Source organism: Halyomorpha halys, unplaced genomic scaffold (assembly GCF_000696795.3).
Source record: "Halyomorpha halys isolate HHAL.00 unplaced genomic scaffold, Hhal_1.1 Scaffold876.1, whole genome shotgun sequence".
NCBI classification, from domain to species: Eukaryota; Metazoa; Arthropoda; class Insecta; order Hemiptera; family Pentatomidae; genus Halyomorpha; species Halyomorpha halys.
The window spans coordinates 61831-80364 of NW_027114409.1; the positions used below are offsets into that span (position 1 = coordinate 61831).

Consider the following 18534-nt stretch of genomic DNA (forward strand, 5'->3'; position numbering starts at 1 on the left):
TTATGAAGAAGATGATCAAAGATGGTCAAAAGAGAACAAAAATAGGAAACAACTGTTTATTTTCTGATGTTTCTCCTACTTTGTAGAGCTTGATCAGGGCTAAAAAGATATGAAAACAACTAAGAACATTTTGACATTGTAAGATAATAAGATATAAAAAGTTAAATTAAGGTAGGGTTAAAATCATGTAAAAATAATTGAAAAGAAAATTATAAACAAATAAAATAAAAGAAAGAAATTTTCTGTCAGTCTCTAAAGCTATCAACTTGAACAGGACCACCCTGATTTATTCATTATTCATTTATTGTTATAATTTTATTTGTATTTATTATTTCTCAATCTTTATTTAATCTTAACTTACTTTTATATTTTCCGTCTTTTAGTTTGTTAAATTCTGTTTTCTCATATTTATTTTTCCGTTTTTTTATCATTTTGTATTATGTACATTATTAACCTGATAATACGAAGATGGTTAGGGTAGCGGTAAAAAAAAGAACCAAATAGTTTTCAACTATTAATAGTCTGACGTTTCACCTCATTTTGCAAGGCTAAAAAGATAAAAAAAAAAAACTATTAAAATTACAACAATCAGGAACAAAAAAGGAAAATTAAGGTATTAAAATGAGATACATATAAAAGGATATCCGAACAATCCGACATCTTGCCTTGCTGATGCAACTTGACTGCTAGAGAAAAAGTAAAAGAAACTAATAATCTTTGAGTGGTGAATGCTTTGATATGGAAACTTTGGAAGATGTAATTTCGGAAGAATAATATTGTAAGAAAACGATAACTGAAGGACTGATTCCTTAAAAAAAAAAATGCAGTGAATAACCTATTGTAATTCATATTCTAAATATGAAAAATTTAATTTCTACCTCTTTGGAACAGTGTTATGAACCTTAACCATAACAAATCCCACGTGGTTATTCAGATATTATAGTATTTTGTCAAAATAATTATTGTGTGTTGCTTTGAATTTTCAAGTGGTACATTTTATTTCTATCCAAGTTGTACACATAATTTACAGACGATGTTTTTAAAATGCATATTTGCTTAGTTAATGCTTGAATTGAATCTTTTGGGATTGCAAGGTATTTTTTTTTGTAGTTCACAAAAAATATTATAAAGACGTTCATTGATTATTTTCTGATCTACCTATGAGTTATTTATATAACGTTTTCTGGGAAATAATAAATTATGGTCTAAATCAAATTTCTAATTGATACCATATAATTTTTTTTATTTTAAGTTGTGCTGACATTAAAATTTGTAATAGGAAGAAGATAGTTGATCATATAAAATAGATTGTAGGAAAATAGTCCGGGTTGCGGTTATTAAAGGTATCAAAATGGTAAAAGAAAACTGTTTATTGTTAACCAACGGTAGATAAGATAAGAGATTAGATGTTTCTGTCAGTTTACCTATTTATATGTTATAATAAATCTTACTAATAAAATTAACTCTAAGGAGTATTTTTCTACAATTTATTAGTCTAGGTCTGTATTTAGAACTTTTATCACACCTGGTTGTATTTATTAGTAACAAGTTTCAAGTCCACCTTTATGTATACTTCGTTATGTTATTATTATTTCTTTTTTATATACATAACATGTGTTTTGAAATGTTTTTTTAGTTTAATGTTCTGTCAATTCTATAATACTTGTATCTATTTTTTTTATTTAGCCCTGCAAAGTGGGACAAAATGTTGGTTAACAATAAATAGTTTTCTTTTACTATTTTGATACCTTTAATGACCGCCACCCAGACTATCTTCCTACACTAAAATTTGTAATATTATAAGTTAAATCTTAATTTTCTTGAAAATTCAGTTTCAAAACAAATCAACCTCATCTGAATACCCTCTAAATTACATTGTTTTGTCACTGTTTTGCTATAATAGTTGTACAATAAAAACTTTTGAGAACAGATGAACTGATATAAATTAAACTTTATTCAATCTTTCTTGAACACTGGTTATCGTTAATTATTTTCAAGATGTTAGTTTGAATTATTTTCTTAAATAGGGACACATTTTGCTTTCCGACTAATTGGAAGCTGTTTACATGAACAGTGACATATTTTGACCTGAGTTTGTTTTGAAGTTTATGATCTTCGAGTTGAAACCAATAGATTTAACTTGTTATGTATGATACAAAGGCGAAGCGGAGCATGGAGTAATTTAGATTGATTCTTTTGTGTTAATATTCATTGAAAACCAAGTAAAGACAACAAATGACGGAATTGATTTGTTGCAGTGATAATTGTACTGGCCAGCAAAATAATCAATTTATGTTCAATATATTTCACTGCCCAGTATATAAATTTCACAACATTGTTTCCATTATGCATAGATTTTCTGGAGTGTCACTCCCTAAATGAAGTGTTCATGACATTTCATGAAGTAATATTTCTATATAAAATAGGTATGTTAATTTATTTTTTATTTATATATGTTTATATTGATTTATACAGGTAGAATTAAATAATTCTTAAGAAATGACTCGCACATCTGGTTCAGAATCTTCAGATGTCCTAGAAAATATATTTCCTGTGGTTACTGGTAATATAAAAATAAGCTAAATGAGATATAGTAAAGGTGATCTGTTTATAGTTCATTATAAAATTTTATTTACTTTTTATAGACAGTCCCAGGTCTCCAGGAAAACAAGCAAAAAAACCTCATCATTGTGACTTTGCTGGATGTAATGCACAATTTTCTCGCCCTTGGAGGCTTCAAGCTCACAAAGCTGTACATTTGGGGAAGGTAATTTTTTTTAGTTTCTGTAGTACTATGATTGCTTATCATTATTTTATTATCTAGAAGAATTTTTAATATTTAATATTTTGATAGTTTTTTAAGGCTTTTTTTTTAGTTTCACTGCTTGGTTGGTCAATGTACGACATGTCACAATCTCACAAGAGATCATAACGTAAAAAAAAAGGCAATTATTCCTGGCCGGATCTACCCTGCTACGATCCCCTGGGAATGATGGTCCTATATCATTTCTGAAATATAAAATGGAAAGATCAGACCTAAGATAGTTAAATCCAGCAATCTTTAAAAGAATAATTTTTAATATTAAATATTATGATGATATCTTTTTAAGGCTTTTATTTAGTTTCACTGTTTCTGGATAGCTATGTTCTAGCTCACATCCAATTATTTGGTTAAGTTAGAATTCGGTACAATGTGTATAAACCCAATGATAATTGATTCAGATGGTCTGATGATGGAGGAAGAAGGTGACTTTAGGATTTCTATACTTGGAGTCTTAATAATACCATGTTAAGGCCCTTTACACACATTTCGATGACCACTCTTCTAGTTTTACATGAATTCATGGAAACTATACAATGCTGGATGATGACCACTTTGTGAGGGTTAGTTTGATTTATCCTTGTACCTTAGTTATAGATTTGCAATATTCTAAGGGCTGAAATGCACTAAATATGATTTATTCTGAGAACTGAACAAAACACAGGGAAACACTGTAGGAGATGCTGTTATATCTTTCGACTAGATATTATTTGAGAGAGATCAAGCTTATGTAGCTTCAAGCCATCTTAGTCTTTTAAATGGAATCAAGAGGCAGAAAATGTACTGTGGAATATTGACAGAGATGTGGCCAAGCAGTACTAAGGCATTAGTACCTCTTGTCAATATGTAATGCTTCATCTAGATAATGATTTTCTATAAGTGTCAAAAAAACCTTCAAATGTTTTGAAAACTAAAAAGTGAAAAAAAAAATACAATAAAAATATATTTTTAAGAAAACAGTTTTATTGGAAGATGAAGAGTTTACAGTATATAACTAATTGTAGGAACATGATAGGAAGGTACACGAAATAGTGGAAATACTATTTATTAAGAACAAATGTTTCACCCTAGTTTGCAGGCAGGGCTACATAAGAACAAAATACAAATATGGTGGAATATGATAAGACTAGAATATAGAATAGAACATCATATAACAAATGATTTAAAAAAAAAAAGATGCAGTAAATTAAAAATATAAATATAAATGAATAGTATTATGATCGGTAGGGGTTCAAAAGGAACCTTTGCTAGCCCAACTGTAAAGAGTAATGAAAGTAAAAGAAATGCAATGTCAAATTTTGTGAATGTTGCTTTTTGCATAATTTAACATAATAAAATGAAACTTTTGAAGGCAAAATATCTAAAAATTCAAATCATGTAAACTTGAAAAAAAGAACGTAACGCAACTTAAATCTATTACTATCTTACTAATAAGGTTTTATAAAAGAAAATATATTGTGGAAAAAGAAAAAAATGCATCTTTATCTTTGAATTTTTATATCACCATGGGTTTGATAGGGCTTGTATTGACCATGTGGTTGGTAGATTGTTCTTGTCCTCATGGAGGAAGATTAGAAAAAAAGTACGTCTTGCCTTGTCCGCATGGAGGATAAGTCAACATCGTAGTCACCTTGGCAAAAAGTGATTAGGAAGACAGAGGGATTAGAAGACAGCAGTCCAGACTGCTGGCTAATAATACTGCTTCTGGAGATAAGCACGTCTGTACCACGTCTGAGCCAACAATTTATACACAACTGTGCCCTGAAGGTATTGTTTATAGCCTCTACGGTTTAAATAATAGTTATTAACATAACAGAAGCCATGTGTTACTTAATTGAATACTAAAACATATGTTAGCTGCAGCAGATAGAATACTAATTAATACACTGTGTCTAAAAAATATACCAATATTAATTGGTTACATATTTCACCAAGTATTATGGTGAGATAATCTGGTATGGTGTGTGCATCACACAACTTTCACTTACTCCTCCCCTCACTTTGATTTTAAATAAATCCTCACTCGTTTCTGGACAGATATTTCAAAATTATTCACCGTAGCAATACTTTATCATACTTATTTTCCCAATGAGTCTTTCAATTTACCAATTGACGAACTTACATATTTCTTCTTGCATGAGTATTAAATATAATAATAATGAGAAGATAGTTGATCGAGGGTAGTATATATGAGGAGAAGATGGTTGGGGTGCGGTTAGAGAATAACACAAATAAGTTGAAAAAACCTTATTTAATGGTCCCAACGTTTTGGCCAGAATTTTTAGCCTTTATCAGGGCTAAGAACAAAGAAGAAGATAACCAATGAATAAAAAAATATTTAGAATGATTTAAGTAAATAATTGTACGGGATGAAAATTAATAAAAATAAAGTAATAAAAGAAGTGGAAAATAACATGTATCTATAGGTAATTAAATATGTAAAATAACATTATTTAGGAAATAAAAATACAAAGTTATATAGTGCAAAGAAACAAAGAAATATGGATATTTTAATTTAAAAATTAAAAGTGTGGAAAAAAAAAAAGGAGAGAAAGAAAATATATGTTACTAATGAAATATGTAAGTACAATACTAGAATTAAGAAACCAAATATAATGTTAAGTAAGACAAAAGAGGTAGTAATTAATCAAGATGAATGAGGTCTTAAAAATATTTTTCCTTAATCATTCTGATTGATAATTAATAACTTAGGTTATATGTATTAATTTATTTCATTTTCAGAGACCGTTTCCATGTGATTTTGAAAATTGTGATAAGTCCTATACCTCAAATTATCACTTGCGGAGGCATAAAATTACTGCTCATAAAATAAAAAATATTATCACTAAATTGATAAAGTATGATATTTTAGTTCCTTTTATATTTTAATTTATTCTCATGCATTTGTTCTTATTTTTTTATTAACTTTGTTTTTTTCCAATAGATGTCGTCATCCGGGATGCCCAAAAGAATTTAAAACTTTACAGTTTGAAAAGAAGCATTTTACAAGAACGCATGAAGAAAAAACATGTAAAACTTGTGGTATAAGTTTTTTTAAACGTAACCAACTAAGGAAACACCTTTTAACACATTCAGTTGATCATCCGTTTTCGTGAGTATATTTATATCTATTTTTTTATTTATATTATTAATAATGCATATAGTAATAAACTTTACCATAGCCCTGACCATTTCCTTCAAATTCACACACCATATATCTATGACTTATTCAAAAGTATTTTGATTTAAACAATTATTAATACTGTAACATTCCTTTTACATTTATAAGCATGTATATGTATTTTTTTTTATGGTATGTATTGTACATGTATACTTTTTTTAAAACCTCTAAATTGAGGACACCTCCCATTAAAAGACAAAAAATCCTCGCTTTAGCAATGTTAATTTGATGGTTTAAATTATTTTATTTTCAGTTGCAATGAGTGCAACACAGGTTTCGATCATCTGTTCTTACTGAAACGGCATCAAAGAGGTCATGTATTACATTTGTGCCCTGTGAAAACATGTATGGAAGCATATAAAAACTGGTCTAGTCTAAGAAAACATTTGAAATCACACCCCTATGGTGAGAATTATCAAGTGATATTTATAATTATCGTTACTAGTTTGTATTGTATTTACAGTTTTATAACAGTCATACACTACGTAAAAGATTAATTGGTTTTATGTCATAATAATTAAATTTTAAATGTCTTTTAAGTATTTCTTTCCTTTTTTTTTTTTATATAGATTATATATGTGTATATTGCAAGAAAGGTTACCGTAACAAACACTTTTTGGAGACGCATATCATTCGACACATGAACAAAACATTGAGGGTGCAATCAGAACTGAAAAAGTTTTCATGCGATCTCTGCCAGGCCACTCTTCTAGGCAAAGTATGTTACTCTTTATTGTAAAGTAAAAGTACAGTATTTTGATTAATGTTGATGTTTCTGTTTAAATTAGTACTTTCTCTATGAAATGTGTGGGCATTTGATAATATTTATAATGATGATATCGGAATAATGTAGCATGTGATGAAAAGGACATTATTAATAAAACAAACTAAGAATCAAACATTATAATATAAAAAATTATAACATACAATTTATTTAATTACATACATTTTTATTATAGGGTTGGTTATCAATTAATAATTAGTATTATGTATATTGGAAGAAGATAGTTGACCATATAAATTAGGTTGTAGGAAGATAGTTTGGGTGGCAGTAAATAAAGGTACAAAATAGTAGAAAAAACTATTTAATGTTAACCAATGTTTCACCACGCATTGTATGGCTTCATCTGGGCTAAAGGAAAACAAGATAAAAACATTGTAAGAAGTAAGAAAATATGCAAAAAAAACCTTTTTTTTTTTTTATACAAAAAATAATATTAAGCTTAAGTTAAGAAAGGTTAAATATAGGTGGATAGGAAACTAATTACTAATAAATACAGCCAGGTGTGGTAGGATTGTAAATAAAGAACTAGAGTAATAAATTGTAGAAAAATACTTACTAGAAATAGTTACAAATATGGTAAAAATGTAGGTGTAAATTGTAAACTGGTAGATGAAGTAAATGTGCCAAAGGAAAGGTACTGTAACAAGTAAAAAGGAAATATTAAAATTATTGAAAAAAATCACAAATAAACAAAAAGGGAAGTACCTGATCCTGATTGAAAAAAATTGGTATAGATTTCTCCACTACTTCACTTACCTTGAAAAAGGGTTAGATTTTTTATAATATATATTGTAATATTCCAGATTTATTAAAATAAATCAAAGGGAATTTTTTATAGTTAATATTATTCTCAGATCTAAAATATTGCTTTGATGATTACAAGATTCAAATGAAAAGATTGAATATTAAATAGATATGAGAATTTTATTTTAAATTATATAACATTATTGACTCTTATCTCAGGGCAGGATTTCCAGAACACAATGACACTTAACTAAAATAATAGCTACTTTTACAAGTATAATTAGATCCTAGGTAGAGCAAACTAACCAATTTTATAATCTTCTCCGATGACTGATAGTTCTTGGTGTCTTCTTCCTCAAGATGCTACTTTTGACAGTAAACAAAGGATTGGTCCTCTTACAGTTTCCAGGAGTGCAATCCACCAGCACTCAAATAAAGAGTCTTTCTTCCTTCAATTATATAGTCTTCTTGGATGACTGGGGTGATTCTTGATGTATTGCTTCTAAATATCTACCACTGTCAGTTGGTAAAGGTGTTCAGCGCCACCAGCTTCTAGGAGACGCCCTCTCTCCCGCCATCCTGGCAAAAAAGTCTCATTTCCTTTCTTCATTCTCATGCCTTGTTATTTGATGTAAACATCAATTGTAGCAAAACTGTTTTGGGTTTTTATCCATGATTCTCCTTATTACTTATTTTCCTCTTCTATTTTTTTTTTTTTTTTTTTTTATATTTACTGTAAATACAATCATGATAGAAAAATAAATAAAGTTGAAAATATTTGAATCTGCTTAACATGGCAGCGATTCTACTGACTTCAGAATGACTCTGCCATCTTGACTGTTTGAACGATGTTTTTTTAAACTCCATATTTGACTGTACCAAATTGGTTAGCTTGCATTTTGGTTTAATAAAGCAAATGGACGCTGATACATTGAATAAAACTATTTATGTATAAAAATAAAAATTTATATAAAAAAAAAAAAAGAAATCATTACAATATATATGTAAACTGACTTTTAATCTCTAGTCTAATATTACAATTGCTCAGCCTCCACTGGCTCATTACCAGTGATGCGGCGAGAGGGATGCACTGGGATCTTTTAAGCTCTGCTCTACCCCTCACACGTGGGGGATAGAGTGGGCTCAGAGATCCTCAGGTTGATTGTGTAAATATTGTATATATTATTTTATCATTACGTTATTTTATTTATTTATTTTTCATACAGATAGTTTGATTATGTTCATCTTGTTTATTCCTTTGTTTGTATATATTTTCAGAGTTTTTTTTTTTTTAAGTTTTTTTTTTATTTATTTTTTTAATTTTAGTATGTATGAGATCATTCATCACTATTACCTATTGCCCACAATTGTGTGGAAGATTGTAATATCTATCAATAAATAAATCTATCAAAAAAAAAAAAATGTTTCTTACTTTTCAAATATAAAAAAAAAAAAATATTACAATAGGCAAGTGTTTGAGATAAATGTATGAGATCTTACATACAGATTATATACAGTATACAGACAGAAACAAAAAGTATATTCAGGTTTATATAAATACATGGATTAACTGAAAATAAAATTATTGAAAGAGTAGAAATCATAAAAAATGGGAGTGATAGTAATATAATAAACTTAGAGAGAATTAAAACAATAGACATAAAAATATTTAATTTCTATAAATTAAAATTGTTTTACTAACAAACATTAGTTTATTATATCACTATTCCTGCAAAACCTTTTTATTTATTAATTAATTTCAGAACATTTTATATCTTTATCCAACCTCTTTTGTAAGTTTTATTTTTATTACGACAAACTGTGGAAAGGACTGATAAATAATTACTAATGTTTATCCAGTGAATTTATATTTTAGAGCGAGAGTTGGCAATACTACAATTTTTCAGACTCACCTTTTTGTACATCACATATCTTATTTGGAGATTTATTGTAATTATTATTGTACACAGGTTTTTAGCTATTATTTTCACTGATACTATTTGTTGTAGGCTTCACTCAGACGACACATAAGGAAGATACACGAAAAAACAGAAATCAAAAATGCTGAACAATCGTCTAGTTCTAATAAACCTAGGGCACCTCGAAAAGACAAGGGTATTCCCAAAAAATCATTTGCCAGCGTTCTATCTACATTAATAGTGCCAAAGGTTATTGATGACTTACTAGTGAAAGGAGAACCTACGGTAGAAGTTGTAAGAATTATACAAGATGGTGAAATGTGACCAGAATGATAGGATCTTTTTTTTTTCTTTTAACTGTTCAAAAAAGTTTCAATTCTATTTTCTTTAACTTTCATTGTTATTGACATTTTCATTTTATTTGCTATTAGAATCTTGTATATTTCAGTTTTTTTAAAACCTTTAAATAGTAAAAAGTTTTAATTTTGTTTAAAGATCAAAGTTGTTTTTAATTTTACTAATTTAAAAATAAAATTGTTATTGTTTTCACAGCTTAGTTTTTTCTGTTAGCTTTAGTGACCTTACTGATATTTGTCTGCATTAATTCTTTATTGTTTGAATATAGGAATTTTAATTAAAGTAAATTATGGAACTAAATTATATTCTCTTTTAATTAATCATCTGTTAGTAAAACATAAGTGTAAGAGTCTTGTGTTAAAAGTTGAAAATTTGGTGCAGTACACACATCGCAAAACGTTTCACTTAGCATCCTACTTACGTCCCCAAGTTTTGAGTAGATTGGTCGACTCCTGTTCACGTTATCGCTATTTTTTCTAATTTTCGAAAAAAAAAAACAAAAAAAAAAAAACTAGACCAGAATGGAGGAAAATTTTGAACAAAATCTTTTTATTTTGTTGCTATAAAAATTAAGGGTTCTTAAGGTGGAAATATTAATAACAAATATTAACTTGTTTCCTACCAAGAATAAAACAGTTCAACTAATGATAAAGGAGTTGTAAACATATACTAACAATCAGGAGAGTTCGGCAGTCTCGATTTTTTTTTCAATTCAAAGCTGTCTCTACTTTTTTCTCCTTTGTTTATTCATAGAATGTTTTTATATTTTGTATTTATCTATTGTTTATTATTGCAAATAATGGGAACTGTTAATTTTTTCAATTTAACAAAATTAAAGGTACTTTAGGGAAAGACTTTTTAGAAATTTGTTATTTAAGCTCTGTCAGACTATTTAAATGAGGATAAGACCTTTCTGATATTAAAGGCCACTTACATTTACATTCAAATGGCGAATCTAATCAAAATTGTTGGAATCTTTTTCAAGAAAATTTTTAAAAAATGTGAAAAATCGATTCTAAAAAGCGGCACTTCCGATCGGTTGATTTTATCCAAAATGTTGCTCTCTCATCCCAGGCATAAACCTGCCATAAAAATGTAATTTCAGTTTTGTACGACTTTTCGTTTTTGAGCTAGGCTGTTTATATACACATACAGACTTGTTTTTTTGGATTTAGAGGACCTCAAAATATGTATTTTGTTCAAACTTAAAGTCAAAATTTTTCATATTCGCAATGCTTCCTCTTCCTATATTTACCATTTATACATAAGTGAAAGGAAAAATTAAAAAAAAAAAATTGTTTAAGAAAAATAATTTTATTGAAAGATTATTAGTTAATGGTATGTAATTAATTGTAGGAAGATGGTACAAAAATGCTCAAAAACTATTTATTAGTAACCAACATATTGCCCATTTCGCAGGGCTAAATGAGAACAAAATACAAACATTGTAAAATGTGATAAGACTATAACAATAAGCACAGAAAATTTTTATCAAGCTATATAAATCTATGGAAGTATTAGTTGATATTTTTTTTTATATAAGAAAAATAAATGGTCTGTCGACTCACTCACAAACATCCCATTTTGGGAGACTTGTTTATTTGGGCTTTAGGGACCTCAAAATGTGTACTTTCATCCAAAAACTCGAATTTGAAATTTCGCACAATCGTAACACTTTTCCTTATTATATATTCTATATACAGGTAAGCAAAAATAAAAATTGATATAAAACATCTTCTGTACAATGGATGTATAAAGATAATCCAAGATCCAATATCTAGTATCTTTAGTATTACTCCAATTAAGATTATTTTTTTTTTTAACTTGTAAAGAATTTAAATATATTTCTGGAAGATCGCTGATTGACAGCGTGTAATAATAAAAGAAAGATGGTCCGGGTGTGGTCAAAGAAAAACTCAATTAGTAATTGAACTATTTATTGAGAGCTAACATTTTGACCTACGTTGCAGGGATTCATCAAGGCTTTCAAACTCAAAGTCAGAGCGAAAACGGAAGCACTTTCACTCTGAGTTCACTTAGCACTTTCACTCTGAGTTCACTTAGCACTTTCACTCTGACTTCGAGACTGAAAGCCCTGATGCTGCCCTGCAACGGGGGGAGAAACGTTGGCTCACATTAAATAGTTTAATCACTATTTGAGTTTTTCTTTGAACGCATCCTTTTATTAAGTATATTTCATAAAGTGAGCTGTAATGTTCTAGGAGATGTATATTTTTTGAGTTATTTGAAAAACTATATATTTTTAATTAATAATAATTTTTCAATAACTGCCTTATAGCACATCCACAGAACCATTCTTAGGCATTGTCTAGGCAAGAGTAAGGCCTGGAACACTCAAAAGCTTTTCAGTCGTGGGGTGATACTATAGAGCCTGATGTCTTTCTCAATAAAAGACTTATGTGATACTAAAAAAAATTTAAAATAGTACTGGTAGCTTCTGAATTAGTGTGTTCAAACAAACTTGTTTGAGGAAGACCCCTCATACATTTTGAATAGGATATCATGACCCTGCCATCTATTGACAAACTCATAAAATAGTAGGCTCTCTGGATCCAATTGGTATGATCATATACAGAGTGAACACAGTTTCTCCTCAGAGCACATCATTTCTAGCTGAGATCAAACATTCAGGATGAGTTAGTGATTCTTCACTGCACCCAGGGAAAGGGGCAGAGGTAGAATTAGGAAGAGAAGAGATCATAAAAGAAGAACCAGCCTTCAAGTTCCATCAAAAACCTGAATAGCATCACAAATTAACAACCAAGTAAAACTGCAGAAGCTTCTATTATTCTATGTAATCCCATTCAAATAAATAGTAAAAATTAATTCTAACACCAACCTAACTAAACCATATAGTAAACTCCTTTGGCTTAATCGCTTATAATCAGTCGTTTAATTAATCATTCAAGAGTAGAGGTTTTATTTTCACTTTTCACCATGATTAATTCATTTCAAATACATTTCACACCAGCTTACCAGCAAATTATAACTAATTTGAGTAATATCTCCCAACATTGTACCCACAATGAACCCCAGAGAATATCAGAATCAACAAAACTCTTGATCTTAATGTATTTGTAGAGCTTGTTAAGATTATTCTATGTCAATATTTCTTCTTCTCATTCTTTAAAATGCCTAAAATATCAGTCTTATTAAAATTCAGCATACTAACATTAAAAAAATTATTTTATTTAGAAAAGAAATAATATATCTAAAAAATATTGGAAACAAAATTAAATTTATCGAACCACCCTATAACAATAAATTTGGTAAACGTATGTATTAGATTGTATCGTACCATATCTGTTCAATTGCTTACCAGAAGAACTAATAAATAAATCAACCACAAAAAAATAATAAAAAAGAAATATTTAACTGGGTACTTTCTTACTTCTATGTTTCCCAATAATTGATTTTGATTCATCAAATGACCATATCTCTCTGTATTTTTCTCTTAATTCCACATAATTTATTTACTATATTACAATTTGTATTAGCAATGTTTGTGTTTGCTTAGTAATAGATATTATTGGATCCTTGTTTTTATAATATACTATATAATCTTGTTTTATTCTCATTGTTATATTAATTCACTAATTGTAAATTTGCAGCTTTATTATTCACTTCAAAATTCTTTCAGTTGTTATTATTATTTATTTTATTTCATTAATTTTTTTAAAATAATTTTTATTTTCTACTTTATTTTCATTTTAGTAGTTGTTAATTAAAATATTAATTGTTTCAATTTAGACTAATTCATATTACACTTATCTACCTTAAAAATTGTTTAGCCTTCCACAACGCCGTAATAGTCTAAACTGTAATATTTACATTTTACTTATGTCTATCATTTTTATGTGTTTTTTTGGCACTGACCAATAGATGCTGTCATCTGATCGGACCATATTGAATGTAGTTTTCTTTTTTTTTAAATGAGTAAAATAAAATAAAAAAAGGATTCATAATAAAAACAAAAGTGTTTTCATGAGATTCAAAGGCAATTTATTATTATTATTATTTAAAAAATAAGAATTACAAATAATAATTAGATACAAATTAAGATGTTAAAGCATCCACTACCCAAATAGAGGTACCTGTTGTTGGGGCCTCGATAATCTCTGTTCATTCTTTAAAGTTTCAGTTGTGATCTGTAATAAAAAATAACATAAAAATATTAATAATTAATTTGACTTAGTATTAAGTTTTCATTTGACTCTTTATAAGTATATTATTTGATTGAATTTGTATATGGACTTGTGAAAAATGTAGAAGTTATAAGAAATATATAGAAAGTAAAAATGATGGATGCAATTCCTAGTGAGTGACTTAGTGAATGTATACAGTAAGCATATAGACTGATCTGTAGGGGCTATGAATTATAAATATTACAGACAAAATTAAAAAATCCCTTATTTGAAAAGGTACAACTATGTTCATAATCAAATTAAATATTGTTAAAACATTCATTGAATGAATGAATCATTCAAATATTTAAACAACTGCTATCTTTATATTGTCAAAGCAATTGAAAATCTGTGCTTACCATTTAAAAGCTTGCTCTTTGTACAGTTTTGAAGTTTAATATGGAGGAATCCTGTGAAGATCTATGCCCCAAGCTGTTGATTGCTCCAGAACTAAAAGATCTGCCAGAGGCCTCATCAGTGGCATCAAAATCAACAGAGTACCTCAAACCAGTAACAACCTAGAAAAAAGAAAAAAAAATGATGTTTTTTTAAAATCCTTTAGGCTAAGGCTTCTTTATATTTTCTACAAAAGGTAGCACTTCCTATAATTTGTTGTCATAGTGACAACCAAAGCTGTTCGTTTTTTTTTTCAAAAAAATTAACCTAGTTTGTTTCATTTAAAAACCTAGTTAAACCTTGAATATTAATACTAGTTATATTTCTTGTAAAATATACATATCTATATTTTTTAATAAAGGGGTGTTTTAACCAAAGGGGACCTTTCAGATTAAAGACTTTAATTTCAGTATAAATTCTTAACAGATATAAACAACACGTAAAATTATATTGCTATTTAATATTTTAAAAGTAACAAAAATAAAAAAATAAAACATTTAAAAGAGGTAATTTTCATCAGAAAAATCATGAAAAATTTTAAGTCTATTTCTTTAAAATTATCACTTTCTATCTACAATACTGTTGGACTGCTTTAACTTTCTTGAGTAATAATTTGTTTTATAGTTATAAAAATAATAGTAATATAAAAAAAATATTATTTTGCTCTTATTAATCAATATATTGTGCTATTATTACTTACTTCGGAAGTTGGTTTGTGGCTTTTGCCCAAAGAAATTTTGAATTTGCTGAGGGTCCTTTTCAAACGCTGTCCAATTTCAGAATCATGTGAGTTTGAACAGTTATGGCAATCATCACAAAACTGGAATGAAGTTGATCAATGTTATTTACATGTCTTGACAATTATGTATTATATTAACATGATTCAATAATATATTTTTGTTTTTACTTTGAGTAAACTAATTTTGGTGGGTATAGAAACATCTAAAACTTACCTGAGGTTGAAGACGGCACTGAATGTCAGATACTTCTTTCTCCTTCATCCAGACTTCCGATGAGTTATGGGTGACGTTCAAATGATAGTTCTGAAATCATTAATAAATACAATGAAATAAATGTTTATCAGGTTGGCAATACTAAAAATTGGACTAAAATTCATGTTAGACTAGCTTTTATATTTAGGAATTCAAGAAATTATATCCCAAATTAAAAATAGAAACAACTATAGAAAGTTCTCGTAACTCAGTTGTTTAAAGTAATAGTCCTATAATTCAGTTTATGATCTCTTGTTATTTTTGGGGAAACAAAAATCATAGAAATAAAAGTATTTAGGCATTTAAAAACTTGCAGCCCTTTACAAATAGAAACAATGAAAAAATCTCTAAACTAAGTCTAAATGAGTGGTTCTATAATTGAGATTGTAACCTCTTGTTATTCAGGAAAAAATAATAATTACAATAGAATAGACATCAAAGTACACTTATTTCTATTTTATAAGTATTTATTTATAAATCATAATTTATAAGTAGCCTTGAGGACCTCAGGAAATCAAGGGATTCCTTTTTTTAGCCCCTGACCTGGCAGTCTAAGGGGAGAATACTGAATAAGAACTAACTTATTTGCTTCTAAAAGCTTAATAAAATGGCTGTTTTAATAAAAAAAAAAAATTCAACATTAGTGTTATTTGGTAGTTGAGATGTCTTTACTTTTAAAAAAGGTATTAAAAGTTAAAGATAATTTTTATTTCGCTTAAATTTAGTTGTAATCTCTCTTATTTATTAGATATCATTAATAAAATTGTAATATCATATTTTTTTCATTATTTGCATGTTAGAAAGATTGTTAATTTAATTTTTTTACAATACTAATCACTTTCTTATCATAAAATATTCTTTATTTGATAAAACAATAAATTATTATACCATAATTATAAAATTGGCCAAAACTTTGGACTTTTAAAGAAATAATAAAGTGTTTTGAGACTTAACTTGTCTCAGGTAACTTAGATAAAAATTTATTTTATTTATACAATAAAAAAACAGTCTTAAGAAAGTGAAAAGATAATATATAAAAGAGTTGGTAACATTACAATTCTTCTGAAGATTATAGAGAAAATTAAATTATTTTAATATAGTTGGGAAATCTTGTCAACATTGTTGTAAAATGTTATATTATCTCCCCTCCAGTTTCTCAACCAATTGTTGTAATAACACCGTGATAATATTCTAGCATTGCATTAATGTACTAAGTAATTATCTTTTTAAATGAATAAATGTCAAACTATCAAGATAATTTACGTTTTGGTGTTCATGTTGTAAACGCTTTATTAGGTACCTATTTCTATTTCGGAACACTTAATACTACGAAATTCAACTATATAAAATTTATTTAAATATTACCTGTCCATTGTCATGGTTTGGTCCGTGATGGTTGACCTTCCCTGAGACAGATCCATTCGAAACGTCACCAACCCCTAGACTGCTCTTTCGAGAAGACGCCTGACTCCCGTTCCTGGAAGTCGATGACATCTGCAGAATAGTTGAAGAATTGCATTATTGTTATTTTTTAAAAAAAAATATGTAGTTAATGGAAATATGTAATTATACAAACCATCGTCAAATTAGCGTGCTCAAGCCCAAGTAAGAAACCCATTTTCGATAACTCTGAACGATTACTTGGTACCTCACAGTAATCAGTCACAAGATACTAGAGAATGATCTGTAACGGCTCTTTTCAGCTTATATACCGCCTTTTGGAGTGTTTACCACTGATAAGAACTTTCATCAAATGTGACAACTGATTCATGAGATAAAATTATCCGATTGTTACATTCAAGGGAAGCACGTAGGCAGGACTTGGGGGACATCAACAAATGTGAAATTTTTATAACCTACTTGAAAATGTGAAAGTTTTAGCAAAAATATGCCTGTTCTAGAAACCATTCTTAGTATGCTGTTTTATTAAAAAATCTCTTATTTCTTGAACATTAGTCCCTAAAGTAGTAGTTGAAATGTTTAAAAAATATAACAAAGGCATTGGTAGCTAGAGAAAAAAATTATTTTTCTTTCTTTCAAATTTAGTTTTTATCTCCCCTATTTATTAGCTATAATTAATTAAATTTTATAATCTTATTCTATTAACCACGTCAAGAAACGCGCGATATATTTCCTAATACGGGGAATATACCTCTTAATATTGGGAAATACATCGCGCGAGGACTTAGGCCTCCATGGTCTGTTGTGCCCATAGAATAATAATAATAATTCTTTTTATTATAAACAAGATGAAAAGATTGTTAACTTAACAAAAATGTTAACATTTAATTCCAATGCACAGATTATATTTTAAAATTTTACTGTAAAGCTGTTAGTATATTACTGGAAGATTTCAAAAGAAATATCTAAGTCTTTCAAACAGCAGGAAATAAATCATTATCTAATTATGAGAGATAGATGACCGTGGATGACGTACGAGGAGAAGATGGTTGGGGGTGCGGTCAAAGTGAAACACAAACAAATTGGTCTAACCTATTTAATTGTGCCAACGTTTCGACTAGAGTTTCTAGGCTTCTTTAGGGCTGTTAGCTGGAAAATCAAACGCCTAATTAAATCATTATTTAATGTTTCACCAATTCAAGCTTTATATATATTACAAAAAGAGGTCTTCATAGGTGACATTGCTTATTATATAACTATGTAAAGTCAAACTCCCCAGTTTCTAACCTTGCATCCACTTCCATTCCCGACAATCCTCCGAGGCGCCTGAAAAGAAGATGGCCACGAGACCTGCTAATGTAAAATGCCATTAGAGTGGTACCAATGGGTAGTTGCTCTACACGCCTGGAACACTCCATTTTAACGAAGATCATATTTACTAAATGTATTATACAGTTGGAAATTTCAATAAATATATTAAAAAAATATATATATTTATTGCTATTTACAACTGTACATTATAATACATTTAGTAAATCTATTTTACATTTAATGACATTTTACATTAGCTGGTCTCGTGGCCATCTTCTTTTCAGGCGCCTCGGAGGACTGTCGGGAATGGAAGTGGATGCAAGGTTAGAAACTGGGGAGTTTGACTTTACATAGTTATATAATAAGCAATGTCACCTATGAAGACCTCTTTTTGTAATTTATATAAAGCTTGAATTGGTGAAA

General features: G+C 28.4%; 2 protein-coding genes across 2 annotated transcripts; one reads left to right on the forward strand and one right to left on the reverse strand.

Moving 5' to 3' along the window:
• Window positions 1-1943: 1943 nt before the first annotated feature.
• LOC106686783 (transcription factor IIIA) lies at window positions 1944-10000 on the forward strand (the record flags this gene model as incomplete). The annotated part of the gene is given in 7 exon segments (XM_014430292.3): window positions 1944-2563; window positions 2646-2767; window positions 5564-5679; window positions 5766-5933; window positions 6256-6407; window positions 6572-6720; window positions 9540-10000. Coding segments are annotated over 7 exon segments (1005 nt in total). The 3' UTR covers window positions 9774-10000.
• Window positions 10001-13806: 3806 nt separating this feature from the next.
• Window positions 13807-17127, reverse strand: LOC106686776 (uncharacterized). Its single transcript, XM_014430281.2, has 6 exons — window positions 16976-17127; window positions 16765-16893; window positions 15361-15450; window positions 15108-15227; window positions 14371-14529; window positions 13807-13975 (listed from the first exon to the last, which is right to left on the reverse strand). Exons 1-5 carry the CDS (start codon window positions 17015-17017, stop codon window positions 14374-14376), a joined length of 537 nt encoding a protein of 178 aa, XP_014285767.1. The 5' UTR covers window positions 17018-17127; the 3' UTR covers window positions 13807-13975; window positions 14371-14373.
• Window positions 17128-18534: the final 1407 nt, after the last annotated feature.

Bases quoted from the DNA above. Each gene is read 5' to 3' on its own strand.
- LOC106686776 (XM_014430281.2), bottom strand. From the start codon at position 17,017: ATGGGTTTCTTACTTGGGCTTGAGCACGCTAATTTGACGATG. The intron at 15,451-16,764 runs GTAATATTTAAA...TAATGATTTCAG, and splicing joins CAAACCATGACAATGGACAG to AACTATCATTTGAACGTCAC. The intron at 14,530-15,107 runs GTAAGTAATAAT...TCTTTTTTCTAG, and splicing joins GCCACAAACCAACTTCCGAA to GTTGTTACTGGTTTGAGGTA.